Raw genomic sequence first — 22,051 nt, 5'->3', positions numbered from 1 at the left:
TCCCTCGGTACACCATAAATTTATGAGGCGGTTTCTTCTCCTTGTTGCTATGGCAATGCAGAGGGACTGTTCTCGTCGCCCCCCGCCTCCCCGCCGCCGTCGCTAAGACAAGGTGGAGGTTGGGGTTGTCCTTCCCTCGCCGCCCAGTTGCCGTGGAGACGGCGGGTGCCCTGGCCCCGCCCCGCTCGGACTGACAGCGGTGGCCGCATCGCGCCTGCGCAGTGCTCTCTTCCCCCGCAGTCCCTGTGCGTTGAAGCCGGAGACCGCGGCGGCCTCTGCTAGGACCCTTCGCCCCGAAGCCGCCGGCCGGAGCCGCAGCCTCAGCCGCAGCGCCCCCGCCGCCTGTCCCCCGCCCCGCCGCCTCCGCCGGAGCAGCCTCGCGCACTGTGAGTCCGGGCCGAGGCGACCGACGCCGTGGGGCTGAGTCAGCGGGAGGCCCGGGCCCGAGCTGGGGGAGGGGAACCGGGCTGCCCCCCTCGCCTCCCTACCGGCGTACCCGCCCCCCAACCGCGCCTCACCCCCGCCGCCTCTCTCCCTCCATCCCTCTCTCCTGGGGTTCCCGCGGCGGCCGTCAGGCCTTCGAGCCACTCCCCCTCCCTGCCCGCCCTCCGGACTCACCTCGGGGGCTCTTCCTCACTAGATGTGGCGCCACCGCACCTCCACCCCGGACTGATCTCCCCGCATCGCCCCAAACTGCCTCCGGTCCGCGCTTGTCGCTTCTCCGTACTCCTCTTGGGCCTGACACCTCCGGCCTCTCTGGTTTTCCCCAGTGATATGCCAGAAAAAGAGTGACAAGGGAGAGGGCGAGGGGAGACTTGGGGGAGGGGGGGGAACATTCTGCCTGGCCAAATCTTGGGGCCTCAGGTTTCTTACCCACACACTCCTGCCCTGGTTGGTGTGGGGAAGCAGGTCTGGACAGTTCTCACTGACTGCTGAGAGCTTGTGGGGCTTTCAGAATAGATTTTGCTGAGAAGGACTCAGCCCCATGATGATCAGCTAATGTTGAGTGAACACCCGCTAGTGCATGGTGGCCTTCTAGTGGGCTGGGCTATTGCCTTGGCTGGTGCCACGGAGGGGGACTAGAGGTAGTGGAGGGAGGGAGGGGGGAAGATTTCGTTGGGGAACTGAAGTTCCTGCGCTTCCGCTGTGTTGTTGTGAATAAGCATCTTGCAGTACTCTTCAGTATGCATTTTATTTATTTATTTATTTATTTATTTATTTATTTATTTATTTTTGCAGTACAACCCTGGTATAATGTGAGGCCTGATACCATCCATAGCAAGAACTTACTGTTTGTATGTTGAGGGGTTGCGGCAGGACTTAATCTCTGATACCTGTAAATTCCATGTAGTAACCAACTGGGTGACAGTGAGTTTTAACATAACACGTGCAGAGTGGAGAGGAAGGAGGAGAGCCAAGATTTCTCTATGGTATATAGGTCTGCGGCCTCTTCCCCCCGCCTCCTGCAGCTGTGAGTCTTTGTGGGGGCTGTCACCCGATAGGGGTTCTAGCACATTTGGACAATTCCCTGGGTTAGGTTTGCTACCAGTCCACCTGCCCACCCCACGTTGCCTGATCTTGGAGGATCCCAAACTGTTTTCTTTTTCCAGCAGAAATTGAGCTGAAGTCAGAGTTGGTGCCCGCAGCCAGAAGCTCTCTTAATAAACGTGCCTCAACTTGAGGGCTCCTAGCTACTATGCATGTACCTCACTGCCAACTTCCTTTGATTCTTTTTTTTTTTTTTTTTTTTTGGCTTCCAGATTCCAGTGTCCTGTTAGCAAATATATGTAAATATCAGGCAGTTAAACCCTACGAGAGGCTTTGTATTTTTTTACTCCAGCTTGCCAAAGGAGTAGATAGTTTACTTCTAAAAATCATAGTGAAGGACCTACTAATTTGCAGTTTGGGGGATTGCAAACAATGAGAAATAATGATTTTGCTCCTTGACTTTGCTCAATCATGGCCTATTGGCAGCCTCCTCAGAGCCACTCCCCACCCCCATGCCCATCAGATTAGTTTACAGTAGCAAAGACGGCTGTCGCCCTAGTTTTAAACATAGAGATGAAGTTCAGGAAAACTACAGCCCCCATGTAGCAATGCAGTTTCTTCTGTTTCGAATGCCAGTCTGGGGTTTGGCGGGATGCACCTGCCGGTGGGGCAATGGGAGCTGTGGGGCTGAGAGTTACATTCCTTCTGTGTGGTCCTCTGTGTTGCATAGCTCACCGAAATACCCGGGCAGGGCAGGAGCAGACAGCTGTGCCGGAGAGCTGCTCCTCCTGGGTTGAGTGTATTTTGGGAATCAGCAATATTACAGGGGGTGGAGGGTTGTGAATTAAGAAGCAAGAAAATGTGTCAAGGCTAGATAGATGAGGAGGGTGTGAGTAAAATGTTCCCTTTCCAGTTTGCTCTGGGACAGAACATTTTCAGAGCATCACAGTGGTTTTTATATGGGTTAATTTGCCTTTGAAATCTGTACCAGTGTTTTATGAGATAATGATGGCATGCTTTTTAAATGGCTACTACTGGGAAACAGACTAATACCTGTGTCTCACACGTTGCCTATCCTGTTGTTACTGAATGTAATTGTTAAGATCTGGGAGAGGGACATGGTTTGAATGAAGTTAGACCTAAATCTATGTAATCTGTGTTGTGGTTTTGTAGCATTATATTCCTTTGATCCTAAGACACACCAGCAATTTACCAACAGTTTTTAGTAAAACAATTTAACACAACCAGACCAAAATATATCTGTTGATTCTAAGGCACATCCTAATTTCGGAAACAGTAAAACAGCCAGGAAGTGGCAAGACTTGAAGGAGGGATTTGTGTGTTTTAGAACCGAGAAAGGGTGATATTTATAATATTTCTGGCTACGTGATGATGCCATTACTGACCTACCATCCTGAGAGTGCGTGCACTATGCGGATGGATTTCTTCCAAGTCCTTCCTCCAAGCTAGCCCACTTTATGGGCTTATGTGTGTAAGACGATGGACTGCCATTAGGCACAGTAGTTGGCTATTGAACAGAGGAAAGTTCCTATGTGGGAATCCAACCCAAGGTCTTACTATGGTACCTTCCAGAAGCTGAGCCAACTAGCTGGCAGCAAATGTCTTATGAGCTATACATGAATTTGGCTGGGTCATATGTTTCAGAAGCTGAACAGAAAATATTATTTTTCTCAAGCAGAATGCATCTGCCCTGATTTGTTTACAGACACTTTTGTAAAGGTCCTAAAGTACATGCCCAACCCCTGTACGATGTGAGGAGTAGAGGGGACTTCAGATGATACAGCTCAGTGTTCTCATTTACAGATTTTTAGCATGAGACACCAAGAGTTCAGTGATTTGTCTAAAGTCACCCAACTAATGTAGAAAGTATGTGAAAACACTTTGTAAACTGTGTACACCATAGAAATGAGTGGTGGTAATTAGTGGCTGAGTCAGGATTAGGACCCGGATTTCTAGAGCCAGTCTACAATGCTACATTGTCTCATCCCTCATGTTTCATACTCCAGAGGGTTTTAATAAAAATAATTTAGTAGTCTGTAATTAGTCCTGTAGACAAGGACTTGTTTTATTGTCAGAGATGTTGCAGAGCTAGGTAAAATGTAGTGTCACACTGTCTAATTAAATATTTATTCTTGCCACCTTAAAAATAATAATTTTGCCTCACACACTCTGACTTGAGGAAGGTTTTCCGTTCAAAACTTTGCATCATCTAATATAAAGCAAACGTGATGTTGGGTGTGTGTAGACCTCTCAGTTTGTCATCTGTGAGGCTGCCGCGTCCCAGGAGGCAGGGTGCAGAGGGCTGAGAGGGGCCAAGAGGAGCAGTAAATTGGATTATCTTCCAGCTCCCAGACTAGAACCTTCTGTAGTTCCCGGAAGCCCCAGTGAGATTTCTAACCCTTCTCCCGGAGAAAGTGAAGCAGTCTGGCCTCCGAAAGCAGACAGACCCGAGTTCAAATCCTGGTCCTATCACCTCCTGGCCATGTGGCCTTGGGGGGGCTGTGGAACCCCTGCGTGCCGGTTGCTCCCCTACAAGCCTGGGATGATAACCATGTTTTGCCAGGTAATCATGAGGGTTAAATGAAAGAAAGTATGTAGCATGCCTGCTTACCAAGACGTAACAATCACTATTTCCTATTGCTAGGGTATCAAATTAAAAAATAAAAATACTTACAAATTTTTATCATGACTTAAGTCCATCTCGGACCCTCAATTCCCAGCAGCACACTCGTGGCGTCTGACACGCACAGAGATATCTGTCCCCTGAAGACCGGGCTCTTGCAGTGTTATTCCAACTGCCAAAATAGGAGTATATGAAATGCCCCTTTGTATCCGTGTATTCAGCTGACCTGGTTCTCTGAAAGTCTAGCAGGCCAGGAGCACTTGCCTGGGAGAGCACAGACTTGGTGTGTTTTTGCGTGTCTTGGGGGCGGTCCATCCTCCAGTTGCGGAGGCCAGTCTGGGGAGCGAGCTTAATTGGACATGAAAAAGCTGCTGAGCTCTCCCTTGTGACTAAAGCTTCCCTGGCCTTCATTCACTTTCGCTACTGTTAGAGGTGTAGCTCTGCTCCGTGACTTTGCTCGGATCGGCTTCTGCATCTGTCCAAGAGATCTGGAGGGCTAGGCGAAGGAGCCTTCCCTCTTAGCGGGGAAACCTCCTTTCTAGTGAAGAGAGGTAAAGGGAGATCATTTCGGATGGCAACATTTCCAGATGGGGTCAAGGCCGAGACTACCAAGTAATTAAGGAGCCAGGGCAAGCCATTCAGGAACACAAAGGAACCTAAATTCATATAAATTTCATTTGGGAAGAAAATACCCAGGTATAGGCAGCTAAAGACTGAAAAGATAAACACAGTTTTTACCTCTTGGAAGCAGAATTTGGCTGTAGAGGAGAGAAAGGGAGATGCAAAGGAGAACTTTTACTTTATGTGCCTCTGTATGTGAATTGTTATAAGCAGCATGTATGTTTTTGTAAATTCGTGCAGACCAACAGAGTTAGCTGTGGCTGTTTTTCAGTGAGTACATTTTGATACAAAAGAAGCCTTTGCCCTTGCTTGGAGCCTTCAGTACATGGGGCAGTTAAGGTCAGGCTGCTTCCCTCTGGCAGGCCACACCGGTTTGCACCAAGCCCGCCGCACGTGAGGGCAGGAGGCTCCAAAGTGGCCGCTTCCCTGGCAGCCCAGGCTGCTTCATTGACCTGCCACCTCCCCACTTCTTCCTCCTGTTTTCCTTTCCTTCTTAAGAACAGTCCCCTCCTCTTGCCCAGCTGAAGTCATCATTACTAGTCCAATATGCTAATTTAATTTACAACTGTTGATGAAATACCATCTGACCAGATGACCTTTATGAAAAATCCACGACCCTTACTTTACATCAAGGAGGTTTGAAGTTTAGGGGGCCTGGGTGGCTCAATTGGTTAGGCATCTGTCTTCTGCTCAGGTCATGATCCTGGGGTCCTGGGATTGAGCCCCAAGTCAGGCTCTCTGCTCAGCAGGGAGCCTGTTTCTCCCTCTGCCTGCCACTCCTCCTGCTTGTGCACACCCCCCCCCCTCTCTGTCAAGTAAATAAATGAAAAATCTTAAAAAAAAAAAAAAAAAGGAGGGCTCGAAGTTTAAAGGACCTCCAGCTAAAGTGCTGACAGACTCTATGGCATTAGCTGCGTTTTCGATAGAGCACAGCTTTCACACAGCTGATGTGCTACTGCTTCTAGGAAGTACCGATAAACACTGACCGAATACTCACGTACTATCGAGCTTTCATCTTCTCATAAGTTGGTCAGTTGTGTTTCCTGTCCTATTTATTATAGAAAGAAGACCTATCATTTGGACACGTGCTTTGGCTTGCTAACTAGGAGTGGGGATGGGTTATGCTGAGTAATCCACATTCCATCGCCTAATCTTCCCTTTGGCCAAGAGTACAAATTTGGGACAGTTGGCCAGGGCTGGTGAGGCATTCTGTTGCCAAGGATGGTTTTTCCTCTGTGTTGAGTTGACCAGCCAAGACTAGTCTAAGCCCCGTATCTTTCTCACTAGCATCGTGTCCCACCAACTTTGCTAAACAGGCATGATGGAACATTAGCATTTTGAGCTCTAGATGCTTCATTTGCCTGAAGTAAATAGGACCTGACCTATCTAAAATGTTTCGATTCCAAGTAAAATCATTTTTTTTTCCTGAAGCTATTTCCTGTATATGGGAGATACATACCACTGTGTGATATGTTTAAAATAACCGAGCGAGAAGCATTGCTTCAAATCTGACGAGTAATTTTGACAACGTATATCATAAAGCTTTAAAAGGACATACATCCTTCAATCAGAAGCTGCGATTCTAAGAATATTTAGAAAATCGAGGGTGTTTATAAAAACACTGTATAAGGATTTTTATTAATGTAACTTTATTAATAATATCTAATAGTTAAAACAACGAAAGGGTCAACAATTAGGGATTGGTCAGGTTTACCCAGATACAATCCTGCGTGAGCGCACACACACACACACACACACACACACACAAACTGCACATACATTAAAAATCTTGTAGAAGAATATTTGTTGATACCAGAAACTTTTGATACAATAAGTGAAAAACAGATGCAAAATAGTCTGTTAAGAACAATACCATTTTAATAAAGAAAAATGTGAAAAAGTACCAGGGGAGCATCTGCCAACCATAAGTGATAATCTTGAAGTAACGGGATTATAAATGAATAGGTTGTTTTGGTAGTGCTTTTCACTATTTCCCAAACTTTTCTGTGTTAAGCAATTATAACTTTTATTATAAAACTTTTTAAAAAGATTTTTCTTTATTGGAGAGAGAGAGAGAGCATGAGTGGTGGGGGTGGGGGCAGAGGGAGGAGGAGAAGCAGGCAAGCAGGCTCACCACTAAGCAGGGAGCTTGATTGGGGGGGGGACATAGGGAGGGGGTTCGACACAGGGCTCGATGCCAGGACCCCAGGATCATGACCTGAGCCAAAGGCAGATGCTTAACCGACTGAGCCACCCAGGTGCCCCATTATAAAACTTTTAAACCAGTGCTTTACAGATTCCATATAGTAGAGTAATCTCTAAGAAAATCACAAGATATTTAATTTACTTATTATTATTTTGTTTCACCGTTGTCAAGATTAATGAAAAACACATCTCTAGGGTGTTTCTTTAGATACTACTTTATATTCTTTGAAGGAGAACGTGCCTGGAGTAGTACTGTGTGGGTGTGTGACTTAAAACATGGCCTAGAAATGCCGGAGTCCATCATCCAGAGAAGTAATCTCTCTTGACTCAAATGAGATGTAAAAAAAATTTATGAAAAGAAAGTATCTTTTTTTTTTTTTTTTTTTTTTTAAAGATTTTATTTATTTATTCGACAGAGGGAGACAGCCAGCGAGAGAGGGAACACAGCAGGGGGAGTGGGAGAGGAAGAAGCAGGCTCCCAGCGCAGGAGCCTGATGTGGGACTCGATCCCAGATCGCCAGGATCACGCCCTGAGCCAAAGGCAGACGCTTTAACGACTGCGCTACCCAGGCGCCCCAAAAAGAAAGTATCTTAAGATAGTCTTCTTTGCCTCTTACCTTTTGCTGTTTAAATTTATCAGAAGATTTCAGTAAAACCCTGTATATAGGGCTCTGTTTTGGGTGGGCTTTCTTCCTCCATGTCTATTCAGATTCTTTGGATTCCCAGTTCCCCTGTGTCTTGGGGACCTTATCCGAGGCTTGCTCTCATGTTTTGGTGGTTGTACACCTATCTGAACTCCTTTTTTTTTTTTTTTTACGATTGTTATTTGTTGTCAGAGAAAGAGAGAGAGAGAGCACAAGGAAGAGGGGAGAAGCAGGCTTCCTGCTGAGCAAAGAGCCCAATGTGGGACTCGATCCCAGGACCCTGGGATCGTGACCTGAGCCGAAGGCAGCCACTTAACCAACTGAGCCACCCAGGCGTCCCGATCTGAACTGAAAGACCGTGTTCCAGCCTCCTGCAGGCTCCTTCCTGCCTTTGCTTTTGGCCATATTCTGGTCAGCCATCAGCTCAGACGTCCTTTTTCCTCCAAGGCTAGAGAAGGTGGGATGCCCACCACTAGCCACCTGATGGGCAGAAGCCCTCTGCAGGGACAGACTGGGCAGTTCCCTCTTTGCTACACCAGGTCCATGGCTGTGAAGGGAGGGGTGGCCCAGTAGCTGTCCTCTCGCCTCTCTTCCCCATCCACACACACATCGCACCCTGCTTCCATGGCCCAGCCCAGAAGACTGACTCCTGCCTTCCCCCAGTGGTGGTGTCGGCTCACATCGGAGCCCTGGGGATCCAGGTTTTAGAGTTGAGGGACATATGGCCTGTCACACAGTTCGGCCTGTGCTGCCATAAATGTTTGCAGAGCAGACTCTGTCTTCTTCCAGATGGTTCTGACTACCCAAACATTTGTCCCAGATGGGGTGGAGGCCTTCCTACCCTCCTGGGGTTTTTAGTGAACAAGTCTTTGGGTATGGCTAGCAGGAGACACTCCCCACTTGGCGAGAGTGATTGTCAGAGAGGCATCCGTCTCCTCTGGAGGGTGTGGTTGTCCTGGTCACCTTGTCATTGAAATGGGGTTTCCTGATTGGTAGGAAATGAAATCTTAGCCTCTCTGAGTCAGCAAGATCGTAGTTGGACTAGCGTGTGTTGGGCCATGTGAACGGGGCAGGCCTTGCACCACTGGATGAAATTAAATCTCTCTTCCCATGTGAGGAGTGTTTCGCGGAAGGCTTATCTCCCCCAGGGTAATATGCGCTGTGTAGCCAGACTTTTCTACAGCACCAGACTCTTGGCAGATGACTGCCACCCCCAGCCCCTTCCCTGTGGATTATTGCCACTTACCAGGGACTCTGATTTAGTCTCTGATACGTTCTGATTTTAGACAGGTGGAGTTCACAGCTGAAAGCTCCCAGTTTGGGCATCCTATTAACACCTTTAAGTGACAGGACCACTGCTAAGTACAGAGATGTGTTATGCTGGCCCCAAAATAGCACAGTGCAGTGTTTCGAGACTTGACAAGACTTGTATTCCCCAGAAAGGACCATTTCCAGGTTTATAGGTTATTCATATACATTTACATATTTTCTTCTCAAGGCTTTATTCTAAGCACACCCTCAACAAGTACTCCCCAGGTCCTTTCTGTTTTGTATTCTTAGTCGCCATGGGATTTCAAAGAAACGAGACTTAACTCCTGTCTCCATGAGGAGATTGCAGTCTGGTTTGGAAGATAAGATGCATGTGTGGAACGACTCGTGTGTTTGACGACATCAGATGTCCGCAACACATCTGTGATGCTTTGTTGTGTAAGATGTGGTCTTTGCGCTTAAGGAACTTGGCTAACATTCTGCTGAGAGTTGGACGAAAATGATGTAAGTCACTACAATACAAGGGGATGGGCACTCCAGCAGCGGTGGGAAGGGGTGCTTGGGTAACCCAGGAGGAAGAGTGACCCTGAGCCTGTGAGAACTGGGAGGGCTTCAGAGAGGGAGATGCAGGAGCCTGCCCCCCAGACGACAGGTGGGTAAGAGAGTTCAGGTAAACGATGTGAAAAGAACAGTGCATTGCGTGTCCTTAGTACTATAGAGTATTAATTCAACAAGGGTTCTGAGAGGAAAATAATCATTGTGAACTGAGGTAACTGGAAAAGACTTCACAAAGCAAGCAGAGCCTGAGCTTGCCCTGAAGGTAAGCAGGCTTTCAGGAGACAGGACAGCGGAGAGGGCTCTCCAAGAGGCAAGGCATCCACCAAGGAATGACTGGGAGTGAGTGTGATGAGGACCATAAGCAGGTCACCCTTACCACATTGAGGGTGTGACAGTTTGGGACAACATCGGTGACATTAGCCAGAAGTTAGGTAGTTGAAGAGACAATTTGGAGAGAAGTTTCATTTCAGACGTGAAGAATGAGAGGTGACGGTTGGAGGCCTCCAAGTGGAGTGATCCCATAGAACCAGAAGCCGAGGGTGCGGCTGGGACGGAGCCACAGACCTGACAGTCAGTGACACAGGAGAGATGCCCTCCCTGAAAGGGGCTCTGTTCAGAGGGCTGGGTACAGAGCACGGCAACCAGCGCCCCAAGTAATAGGCTTCAAGAATTGTCCATGATGAGGAAAAAAGCAAAGAGGTGTGGGGAAGTTAGGATGCTTCAGCAGCAAGGGAGGAGAAGAGAAATGTCGAGAAGAGCACTTCAGTGCTGTTGGCTGAACTAGACTCAAGGATCTATCCAGAAGAAAATCATGATGATTGCTGAGGGTGCGAGTCCAGTAAAACACTGAAGATGGAAGCCAGGTTGGGTAGTGTGAAGGGGCAAATAGGATAGAGAGAAAACGAAGGCAATGGATGGTCACCAGAGAGCGGCAACAGGAAAAGGGAGAAAAGTAGTTGCCGGAAGAAGCAGCAAGATCAAATTGTTTATTATTGTCATTCTCTCCTTTATCAGCAAATGTATGTAAAAAATTAATAAGAGTGTATTTTTTGCTTATGTAATTTTTATGTATTAAAATGTGCTTCATCTGCAGATTTCTCTCTATCAACATAATCCACGTATTTGTCACTTCAAATATCCCATTCCAGTACGCTTATCTTGATGAGCACTGAGTAATTATATGGAAGTGTTGAATCACTCACTATGTTGTACACCTGAAACTAATATAACACTGTATGTTAACTACACTGGCATTAAAGTTAAAAAATAAATAGTAAAAATAAAATAAACAGAAAACAGATATCCCATTCCTTCTGTGGTGTTCCATTGTACTGATAGCAAAGTATGCTGAACCATCAATCTATTATTGGGCAATTAGGGTGTTTCCAGCATTTTGCAAGTTGCAAGTATAAATATCTCTGCTGTGAACATCACTGTACAAGGCACTGTTTTTCTTTTGTGGGTTATTTCTTCAGAGTATATCCCATAGAGTGGAATACAGAGGCAAAGGGTACAAACAATGCTGGATTTTGTTTTGTTTTGTTTTGTTTATGATTTTCCCATTTGGCCCATTACCCCACCCCTCTCCCTCTGGCGACCTCCAGTTGTTCTCTGTATTTGTGGGTCTTTTTCTTCAGGGCTTTTTTAACTGAGATCTAATTGACTCATAACATCGTAGTGGTTTCCGGTGTACAACATAGCGATTCGGTATTCACATGTATTGTGAAATGATCGCCGCAGAAAGTCTGCTTAACATCCATCACCACACACAGTTACAAATTGGTTTTTGTTGTGATGAGAACTTTTAAGATTTGCTTTCTTAGCAACTTTGAAATATACCATACAGTTGTAACTACAATTACGACGCTGTACATTATATCCCCAGGACTGGCTTCTTTTGTACTTTTTGACCTTCACTCATGTCCCCTAGCCCCTTACCCCATCCCTGGCCCCCCTCTGTCCGTCTCTGTATCCATGGATTTGGTGTTTTTAGATTCCACATGTAAGTTTTTGTCTTTCTCTGTCTGACTTATTTCACTTGGCACAGTGCCCTCAAGGTCCATCCATGTTGTTGCAAATGGCAGGATGTCCTTGTGACAGTCCAGTCTGTATATTACCACATTTTCTTTATGCATTCGTCCGTCAGTGGATATTTAGGTTGCTTCCATGTTGTTGTTTTTATACTAGGCTTATTATGCATTGTTCTCCATGGTGATCCAGCCAACTTACAATTAGAGTAAGAGTATGGCATTGACTTAGAATGCTTTGTGATAATAAGGAGATCTAAACATGTGTAATGGCAAAAGGAAAAGGAGTTATTTGAGGAAAATAATTTGAATGTAAGAGAGAAAGGGAGCAAATGGAGAAGATCTTGGGGACACCAGGGAAGGGGTAACTTTGCAGAGGAAGGTAGGGCTCCCTTCCACAGACTGGTAAGGGGAGAGGGTGTGGCTCTTTCTACCCATGACTTGGAGGGTGAACCCCAGGGGAGATGACTGGCATTCCTGCTAAGAAAAGACCTTTTCCTCAGTGAAATGGAGCCAAGGCCACTTGCTGAGGTAGGGGGTGAGGTCTTGAAGGTCTGAATTAACCGCTGTAAGAAATGAGCCTGGGCGTATGAGAGATGAATAAACGTCTTGTTCAGGGCCGAGGGCTGACTTGGACCCAGGGATTCCTAACGGGCTAAGTCTCTGAAGTCCTCTAGCCTGGGGAAGCAGCAGTGAGTGGCGAGCAGCAAGGGTGGGGGGCATGTTCGGCCCAAGGTTTCTGAGGAGGCAGGATCTAAGATGGCATTGAAGCAGCTGGCCCTAAGGTCAGAGGAGGAGGGAAGCCTACAAATCTAAGAGAGGCCTTGGCTGTCAGCAGAAGGAGGGGGCAGAGTAGTTACCAGCTCAAGTGAGAACAGAAAGGTTTGGAATATGAGTGACGAGTGGTTAGGAGATTGTTGACAGAAGATTTTAATTTTAAATTTTGGAAGAGACCACTTTTACTTTTCATTATTTACCTTTGTGTAATGTTTGCTGTCTTCTTACATGAGCATGTATTACCAGTAACATTTTTTAAAAAGATTTGTTTATTTATTTGAAAGAGAGAGAAAGTGAGCAGGGGTTGTGGCAGAAGGAGAGGGAGAGAAAACCTCAAGCAGACGGCACACTGAGCGGGGAGCCCGATGGAGGGCTCGGTACCACGACCCGAGATCATGACCTGAGCTGAAACCAGGAGTCAGATGCTTAGCTGACTGAGCCCCCCAGGGGTCCCATCAGTGACATTTTTTTTAAACTAATTTAGATCTCAGGAGTAGAGCTGTGCCTCCGGAGTGTCGCTGGACTAGTCTGAGATTGATGAAGGAGAAATAAAGATGCAGGAGGATCCCAGAGTCTGGCTTGATGAGTGTTAAAACTGCAGGGTGTCTCTACTTGTCAACCAAGAGCTCCTGTGGTCACAGCTCATCACTGCAGAGTGGCACCAGCCACCAGCCTGTAAACACCCACATGCCAGTAGTGTTTCAAACCTGAGGACGTCGACCTTCCCTAGGCTTGGCAGCATTTTCAACGTGATGTCGTGTGGTTCTGGCTGTTTCCAACCCTCTGACCAGGTGCCCTACAGAGCCATTCCTCTCTGGCCTCTGTCAGTGAGGGTTCTTCCTTCAGGCAGATCCAGCCCCTTGCCAGGAACACGGTTTTGTGAGTGGAGTGTGGGCTCCATGTCAACCTCACAAATCCCCTCCCTGGGTGCTTGGTGCAGTGTACAACCTCTACGTCCGTATACAGCAGCCCTGTTTCTCTTCTTGCCTGTTTTGAAAGAGGCCCTTCCCTCCTGACCCCTCTTCTTCTCATGCGCTCCTGGATCACCCACTTTGACCCTGATCCTGACCGACACCCATGGCTGTGGCCTGTATTTCACTTGCCTGATTCACATTACCTCCAGGCTGCATAACTGAGCCATTTATACAGCTCACTGTTCACAGCAGTCACAGGGGCTGATAGCAGGGAGCTGAGCAAGGTGGAAACACGTGGAAAGTCAGGTGCCGGCATCAACATGGGGAGGTGGAAAAGTGGGGACCAGTGCTCAGCATTCTTTCCAGGGCTTCAGCTAAGACTAAACTTTGCCTGGCCATTTTGTAAATGCTGTTCCGGTAAAGCCAGGACTGAGCAGGAGTATGGCTCCCTGCCAGTCCCTACCAGGAAGGAACAAACAGCTTGCAGGGCAGGCCTCAAGCCAGGTGGGGTAGGAGCTAACGTGCATTGTTTTGCATGTAGAATTTAATGGAATCTTTGTAAACATAGCCTCCTGCCGTTGCTCTTTTCTCTTTTCTCCTAGGCAGCCTAGGTGAGAATAATTAGTCCTTGGCCCATAACTACTAAATGAAGAGGAAGAGGACAACTGATAGGCTGCAGTACACGAGAGAGCTTGAACCTAGAGTTGGGAGACCTGGGCTCGAAGTTATGTGACCTCAAACAAATCACAGCTCTCCTTGACCCCGTTTCCTTTTGTGTAAAATGATGGGTCTTTGCACAGGCTGCCCCCCCCCCCCAACATTCTTTCCTGGCCTTTTTGGGCTAACTCTCCTTAACCTCGAACATCCGGACCTAAGTGTCATTCCCTCAGGAAAGTGTTTCCAGACCTCCACCCCAGCTCCACTGCAGGCTGGGGCCCCCATGTCAGGCTTTTTCAAATTGTGGATCACAAACTTTAATTGGTTGTGAGATCAGTTTTTTGGGTTGTAACCAGCATTTTGTAAATGAGTAAACCAGAAAATGTCCGAGTGCAGAGTTCATAGTAAGAATAAGAATTGTTTAACGAAACTTTTGTTTTATTCAACGTGTCCATATGTGTACATATATCTCTCCGATTATAATGTAAAATGTATTTTTTACTAAAAGGTTGAAAGCCATTGCTTTCAAAACGCTCTAGTCCTGCATTTTTCCCCTGTAGCACTTAATGTGATCATAATTATAGCGTTACTTGTATGATTATTATATTACTATTTGTCCATTTCACTAGACAACAAGCTCTGTGAGTCAAGGACCAAGACTGACTTACTCATCCACAGCAGACCCAGAAATAATTGAGGCTCAAGAAATAGGTGCTGAACGAGCGGCTTTCTGAGGGGTGTTTTTTTTTGCCCTCGGTTCTCTGTAGTCATTCCTAGGAGAGAGGAGACAGGGACTGTAATGGTAAACTAACGAGCCCGCACACTCCTCCCTAATAGACAAGAGGGCGGGAAAGAGCAGATCTCTGACTGCTCCTGTCGCGGTTGGGAGTGGCGCTGGAAACCAAGAAGGCTCAAACCAGCTCCTCTCAGACAGAGCTAGAAAGCAGATACCACCTCCACCACTCTATTCAATAAGGCCTCACTTGGGCTGAGTCAGCTTTCCAGTAACGTTGAGACCGAGACATGCTGGGAGCAAAACCCACCACGTAATTTGTGCTTACGTTAGAAGAACGTGGGCTGGTCTAGCGCTGCCCTCTCCCAAGGGCGCGTTTCTGGCTCTCGGGGGTTTGGGTGATGGGACCCTGACCTGGGAGCCCACCAGGTGCCCAGGGTAGACTTCAGCAAGCCTTTTCTCCCCACAACCCCGCCACCCTGCCCGCCAGCACTTGCGGAGAACTGATCTACTTCCCGGGGCGTCTTTCCGAAGCGAGCCCGTCTAACAGCAGACAGACTGTGCCTTCCCTGATACAACGAGCCTCTGACTGTAGCCCAGAGACCTTCCTATGGCCGGGAAGGCTCCATTAGCAAGACCCAGCCAGGCACCCCTCTGCCCAGAGCTGTTCTGGGATGTGCTAAAGGTCCTAACTCAAGAGGACTTGTCACTCCTGAGGGCACTAGGAACCCAGTGATAACCAGGCCCTCTGAGGAGTATTTAAGAAGGCCCAATTCGCCCGTTTATCTTTAAAGCTTATCCTTTGAACTCAGATGGTCCTGCCAGCATCTAGCCGTTTTGTGGAAATTATGTTGCCTGCTGCCTGGAGCAGATGACCTCTTTTCGGGCAACAAGGGAATAAATAGTTGTTTTAGAGCTCCCAGAACTGTTAGCTGAAACGCCTTAATGTGTACATTGTGTTCAGCTTGGTTTTCTGGAATTGGCAGCCTTTCTAACTGTCTCTCCAAATAGGCTGCCTGTCGGCTTCTCTCAGAAGCTTTCCCAGGTATCTGAGGCGCAGTTGGGTTGCTGAAGGGAGGAAGCCAGCTGAGAGAAACAACTGAAAACCTCTCACCCCACCCCACCCCGTCCCTTCCCCATACGGGCTGGGGGCTTGGACAGGCATTTCTCCACAACTGCCCGCCACCCGTCGGCTCGCCAGCTATTTCTCTGAAGGACACTCTTGGGAGTTTTGGGTCGCTTGTCCCACTCTCACCCTGGTAATCCATGCATTCTCGCTTGGATCCATGCATTAGCTTCCCGATGAATTAAAAAGAATTCTTGAAAATCACTATTAACTTGCCCATATTTGAGAGAAACTTCTAAGAGTAATGTGTGTTTAACTAATAACTTGAGTGTACAGTAGTCATCAAAACCCCCTTTTTGGATAGCAAGTGTAAGTCAAAATTGTCTTTAAAAGTATTTTAAAATTAAAGCATTATGGGGGCACCTGGGTGGCTTAGTTGGTTAAGCGTCCAGGTCTTGATCTCAGAGTTGTGAGACCAAGCCCCACGCGGGGCTCCACACCCTGGAGCCTACTTAAAAAAAAAAAAATTAAGGCATTATAGAAACACATTAATCAGGAAGTGGACATCTTCCATGACTTTGTCCCCCAAAAAGAATCACTGCTGCTGTTTTGTTGAATATTTCAACTTTTTTCTACACACATACTATTCCTTTAAAAAAAAAAAAAACATGGGATCTTACTATTTTTCATATACAGAACATTGGAAAAGAGAAACAAGTAATTGAAACATGAAAGCCATTTATAATTGTACCACTCAGGTGGTAGTAGTATCACAGAGTGGCTTGGGCGCTGCCCCTCTCCCGGAGCCACCCCAGGGAAACCTACAACCCCAATGCAAAGGTGTGCAAAGGCAGCTTTAAAGACCCTCTTCTAGCTCCCCCTTCCCACCAGACCGCCAGCCCTAAGCCCCCCTACAGAAAACCTGGTGCTGTCATTGCTATTTACTACAGTGACCGTATTATTGCTTTTTCTCCCCGTTTTTAACTAAATTAGATTCCTATCCATTTACCGTTTTTCTAGCAGTCATTTTCAAATCCCAGTGCAGGACACATGGGCAAAGCACTTCCCATTGCTCCAGATAGCATCGCATTTTGTTTTGTCCCCAGTAGCGCTATTTCCAAGACACTGACATAACATGTTGGGGGACTTTGTTTTGAACTCTCCCCTGGAAGACACTGTCACTGTGCTCGTGGAGAAGAGGAAACATAGGGGCGATGACTTGTCTTAGAGCAAAATAAAACTCTGGCTTATTTCAACGTACTTACAGGTGTCTAAATGCCCAGTATCACTGGTTGAACTGCCTACGTTTGCTGAAACTTCTGGAAAGAAGTAGAAGGGACATCCCTAAGTCCTGAATTCTTCCTTTCCTAGCCTGGGTATCAGCTGCTTAGTACCATTTAGGTAGACGTGCTTCAGCCCTGAGACATGTCGGTAAGACATGTGCCATTGAAACCCTTTTCCTCCCTTTGGGGAAGGATCCTGGCCTTTCCCCAGTCAGTCAGAATCCCACCTGGCCCATCCTCCCAGTTCATGACATGTTCCACAATATTCTCGTTCTCGATTCTCTTCTGTACATCTCGTTTCTTCATGTGCAAACACAGCCAGGGAGAGTTCTGACAGTGTGGATCTGAGCGGGCGAAGCCATTCTCATAGGACGAACCTGGCAGAAGTAGGCTCTGGAGACCCACTCCACCACCTCAGGTTTGGCCCAGAGCAGTGCTAAGACCACCGAGCAATCACCATAACCCCTAACCACCTCCGCAAGTGAGAGCAAAGAGGGACTCACGGCTGAGAGTGCAGGTGAGGGCAGGTAGGATCGGTCTGCGGTTCCTACAGCTGCTGGAACAAATTGCCATGTACTTAGTGGCTGTAGAACAACTCATATCTTTTGTACAGTTCTGGAGCTCCCAAGTCCAAAATCAGTGTCCGTGAGCATAGCGGGCTGAATGGTAGCTCCCCAAAAGTCCCATTCCCCAGAACCTGCGAGTGTTACCTGATATGATGAAAGAATGATTACCTTCTCTGACAAAAGGTGTGGTTAAGGATCTGGAGAGGAGGAGTTTATCCTGGATTATCTGGGTGGGCCCTAAATGCAATCACGTGCATCTTTATAAGAGGGAGACAGAAGAAGTTCTGAGAGAGAAGAGGAGGAGATGGTGTGACCAGAAGCGGAGATTGGAGTGATGTGGTCACGAGCCAAGGAGTGCCTGGACAACTAGAAGAGGCACAAACAGATTTCCCCCAAGAGCCTTCGGAGGGAGTGCAGCCTTGCGGACACCTTGCTTTTGGACTCCTGGTCTCCAGAGCAGTGGGACAATACATTCCTGTTGTGTTAAGCCAGTCAGTTTGTGGTAATTCGTTACAGCACCATAGGAAACTACTATAGTGGGCTAAAATCACGGTGCTGGCAGGGCTGTGTTCCTTCTGGAGGCTCTAGGAGAAAATTTATTTCCTTGCCTTTTTCAGCTTTTAGAAACTGCCTACACTCCTTGGCTTGTGGCCCTGCATCCCTCTGACCTCCACTGCCATCATCACATCTTCTCTCTTACAAAGACCCTCGTGATTATATTAGGCCTACCTATAATCCAAAATAATCTTCCCGTCACAAAACCCTTAACTTAACTACATCTGCAAAGCCCTTTTGCCATTTAAGGTAACCTCTTCCCAGGTTCCAGGGATTAGGACATGGACATCTTTGAGGGCCTACCGCAGTCTATACAATCCTCAAGGGCGTGAATAGGAATGGTGGGTCTGTTCACCACATCCCCATGTGTTCAAATTAGATGAACTCATTCAAGTGAGAAAGTATCAAAGGAAAACTTCTTTGAGCAGAGATAGGAAACTGGGAATGCGTTACCCCCACAGGTTCTTCTAGGCAGGAATTATAGAAAGGATGAGGTCAGCTGTGGTAGAAAGAAGGGGTATGGATGTGAGCTGGGCAATGTGAAGTTCTCCCCTTAAGTTTTCAAAGTGATGATGTGTGTGTTGGGGGGTGGTCTTCTATAGCTCTCACCTCTGGTGCTTCTCAGGCAGACTAAGCTGAAGGGGTCTGCAGGCATTTCATGCGGCCATCGGTCATAAAGCTGGTGCCTGTAGAGACACAGCTCCCTGAAGATGATTCGAAGGATGAGTCACCAGAAGTGTACCTGGTACTGGGATTAGAGGTAATGGGGCAAGGTGGTTGTACTGGGAGAGTGACAGCCCATGTGAGAAATATATGGGTCCATCGTAAAAGATGGAAGCCTTTCATGCAGGGTGCTTACTGGTCAGAAGGGAGAGTGAGAAGCTGAAGAGCCACCATGTGGGACATGTTTCCATCTAGAGGCAAGAACTCAGGAGAGAGCAATCCATAATAGCTACTCTTGAAGGCAGGTGGGGTGACTTGAGGGGGTTTGAATCTACATCAAGACCGTCAAAAGCAAAGTTTCATTCTGCTTCTGCCTGTCTCTCCAGCTCTGAGAAAGAATACTTTCTTCCTCAGAAGTAACTAAAACTTCCTACTTGGAAAGGAGAAGGAGGCATTAATTATTAATGTTTATTTTCATATTTACAGATGAAAGGCATGCCAACTTCAAAGAAATAGAGTTGGGACTGGGGAAGAGAACTAATTCTCAGCATTAAAATTATCTACTAGAAAACACTTGTGAATATTTTGAAAGTTTTTCGTGACTGAATATAAAGTTGGAGAATTTTTTAAAGAAATTTGACAACCAATAAAGAGACCGGAGCAGAGTCTCTTAAGACAGAAGTGTTTGTGTTCCTAATCACTCAAACTCATCTCTATGACAAGGCATTAGACAGAGGTGTCCTGCATGCTTGCAAAACATGATAAGAAGTTATGGTGAAATCCTTGGAACCTTGCCAAATAATTAATGGCTTAAGTCTCCTTCAGCTCCTCTTTTTATAACACAGAGGTCTGAGACTCCAGTTAATGAATTTCACTGCAAAAAGCAGCAGCCTGTTGGATACTTGCTCCAGTTTAGAGCATAAAACTCAAGGTAGGAGACAAAAAGAACCCAGCATCCTGGGGCATCTCTCTGTGGTCAACCCTACTCCCACATTGTGGGCAGGTGGGCCAGATGGAAGCTGGGTTCTAATGACCAAGGCCATTGTTATATGGTGTGTCTCTTGGCCCACTGGTCTGTGGTCAGCCATAGCGATGGGGCACCAGTGTCTTTCATGGGACCAGCATGCTGACTTGATGGAAAGGGAGGCTCCTCCTGGATGGTTCTTTAATACAAGGACTTCAGTGTCTCAGCATTGTGGGATGCTGTGAGGTAATATCTGTCCCAATATCTAGCTGTGTGTGTGTGTGTGTGTGTGTGTGTTTAATTTGCATATGTGATCTTCGAGAAAGAACACTGTGTACATTTAGCTTCTTTTCAAATGTTGGCAAAAGAAACCAATTAGCTAAATGAACATTAATAGCTGTGACCCTACCCTGAAATTTTTTTCAGCATCCATATAGGAAGTCAGCACATTTCTTTATATTTGTTTCCAAGTTGCTTTACTCCATCGCAACATTCTAGAATCCAACCAGAAAGAAGACTGAAGCTTTTGGAGACGAGGGGAAACTGCAGTATAAAAATTCATGCTTTTCCATGACTCAGCTTAATGCTGCTCAGGCCACTGATGGTTCACAGTGACAGGAGCCTCAGCTCTGCCTCAGAGCTGGTAAATGGAAAAATCTTGCACGTGCTTTCTAGAGCAGGGTGGTCTCTAGTGTTGTCCTGCTGCTGTCTCATGAGGAAAGCCTGTGAAAAAATGCAGACTTCTGAGCCCTAGCCCACATCTGTCTCTCTCAGGGGACGGGCTCAGGAATCTGCATCAGTAATAGACCAGTCAGATGATCCTTGTGCGCCCTAAATTTGAGAACCTCTGCTCTAGAGAGTTTGGGGTTTGAAGGGGTGGGGTCAGTCTTGGTTTTCAGGGCTTCGTTCAAAGCCAGATGTGACCCTGGCACTCCTCTATCTCCTCCGACCTAGGAAGAGTTGTGCACTAGCTCGGCACCATGGCGTACTGTGAAGTCTCAGGTTTATTATTTATTCTTGCTGTGTGCCAGGCAGACAGCTTCACCTCCTTAACTGTTTTTATAAACAGCTCTGTAATTACAGCATCCTTGTCTCCCAAACTGACACAGAAGTGAAGCCTTAAGATGCAACTTTCTTTGTCTTTTTCATTGTCTGGTAGCATTCTAAAGCTTTTCTTGACACCCTTAGAAGAAAAACTTATGTGGAGTCTCTGATGACTGTTTTGCAGAACACCAAGAAACATCCACTAAGCTCCAGAGCCCCTGGGCAGCTCCTGCTTGGTTGTGGTCAAGGAAAGAAAGGACTTTTCTCTGCTATGAGCTGGGCGCTGGATGCCTTCCATATTTTGCCTCAGTTAATGAGAAAGGTGATCCAGAGTCTGCATAATTCAAGGGAAAGGACAATAATATATGCACAGAACGAGAGGCAGGCTTGAATTCTGTTCTCAGCTTCAGTTTTGACTCAACATGGTGGGAGCCCCCCAGTGCCTCTGTTTATCCTTCTATAAAATGAGGTTATTACCAGTTTCCATTGTCCAATCATGAGGTTAGCGTTGGGAATACTTTGAACTTCTCAAATGAAAGAGGATATAAAACTACAAAGTGAAGAGTTGGTGTAGGAGAAGATGCCACAAGACTAAGAATGAGAGAACTATGTAAGGATATCAGAATCTTCTACTCTGCTACCATGGGTACTTTCTGGGCCTCCATTTCCCTTCCTTGCCTTAATGAAGGATGAGATGAATACACACTCATAGAAAGAAAGGCAGTCTAGTGTAGTGGGTAAGAGCAAAAACTCTGGGGACATCAACCTACCGAATCAGAATCCCAAGGTAGGGGGTGGGGCAGCTGCCCTTTAAAGAAATTCCCGAGGTGATTCTGATGCACACCAAAGTCTGAGGGACAACACGTCCTCACCAGACCACTGGCTGGTGGTCCCTAAGGAGACTGTGTATTTCCACACCTCTCTTACATGCTCAAGCTGTCCACATTCCCTGAACTACCTTTCATCCATCACAGACATTATCTCTTGGCTTTGCTTACTACTAAATGAACCCCAGCTCCTCCTTCAAGGCCCAGATTACAAATTACCTTTGGTCCAAAACTTTCCCTAACCTTTTCAAAGAAATTAACTATTCCTGAATACAAAAGACTATGCAACCATCCAGGAGAATGAGATGAATCACTATACACTTCATAGAAATGTAATCATGATATTTTTAGATGAAAAAAATCCCAACATTTTTATAATATTTTTCTTTAAACATGGAATAAATATGTGTATATGGTTATGTATATTAAAAGGTCTGAAGAATACATATTCCTGGTACCAGAAAACTCTACTTTTTAATTTTATACCCATCCGTGTTATTTGAATTTGATCACCATTAATGTAATTTTTCAAATTCAATAACAATT

General features: G+C 46.5%; 1 protein-coding gene across 5 annotated transcripts in view; it reads left to right on the top strand.

Moving 5' to 3' along the window:
- The first annotated feature begins 219 nt into the window (after positions 1-219).
- MAPRE3 (microtubule associated protein RP/EB family member 3) overlaps positions 220-22,051 on the top strand; it is a 50,860-nt gene continuing 29,028 nt past the window's right edge. For 4 of the 5 annotated variants that reach the window (XM_026520535.4, XM_057309130.1, XM_044390730.3 and 1 more), the window contains exon 1: positions 7,331-9,375. In XM_026520535.4, coding sequence (XP_026376320.2) covers positions 9,371-9,375 — 5 coding nt within the window. In that variant the 5' untranslated portion in view covers positions 7,331-9,370. Of the gene's footprint in view, positions 387-7,330; positions 9,376-22,051 lie in introns of those variants that run through there. The other variant, XM_057309129.1, reaches the window with a different exon arrangement.

This window comes from Ursus arctos, unplaced genomic scaffold (assembly GCF_023065955.2).
Source record: "Ursus arctos isolate Adak ecotype North America unplaced genomic scaffold, UrsArc2.0 scaffold_8, whole genome shotgun sequence".
Lineage (NCBI taxonomy): Eukaryota > Metazoa > Chordata > Mammalia > Carnivora > Ursidae > Ursus > Ursus arctos.
This window is presented reverse-complemented; position numbering and strand designations above follow the sequence as displayed.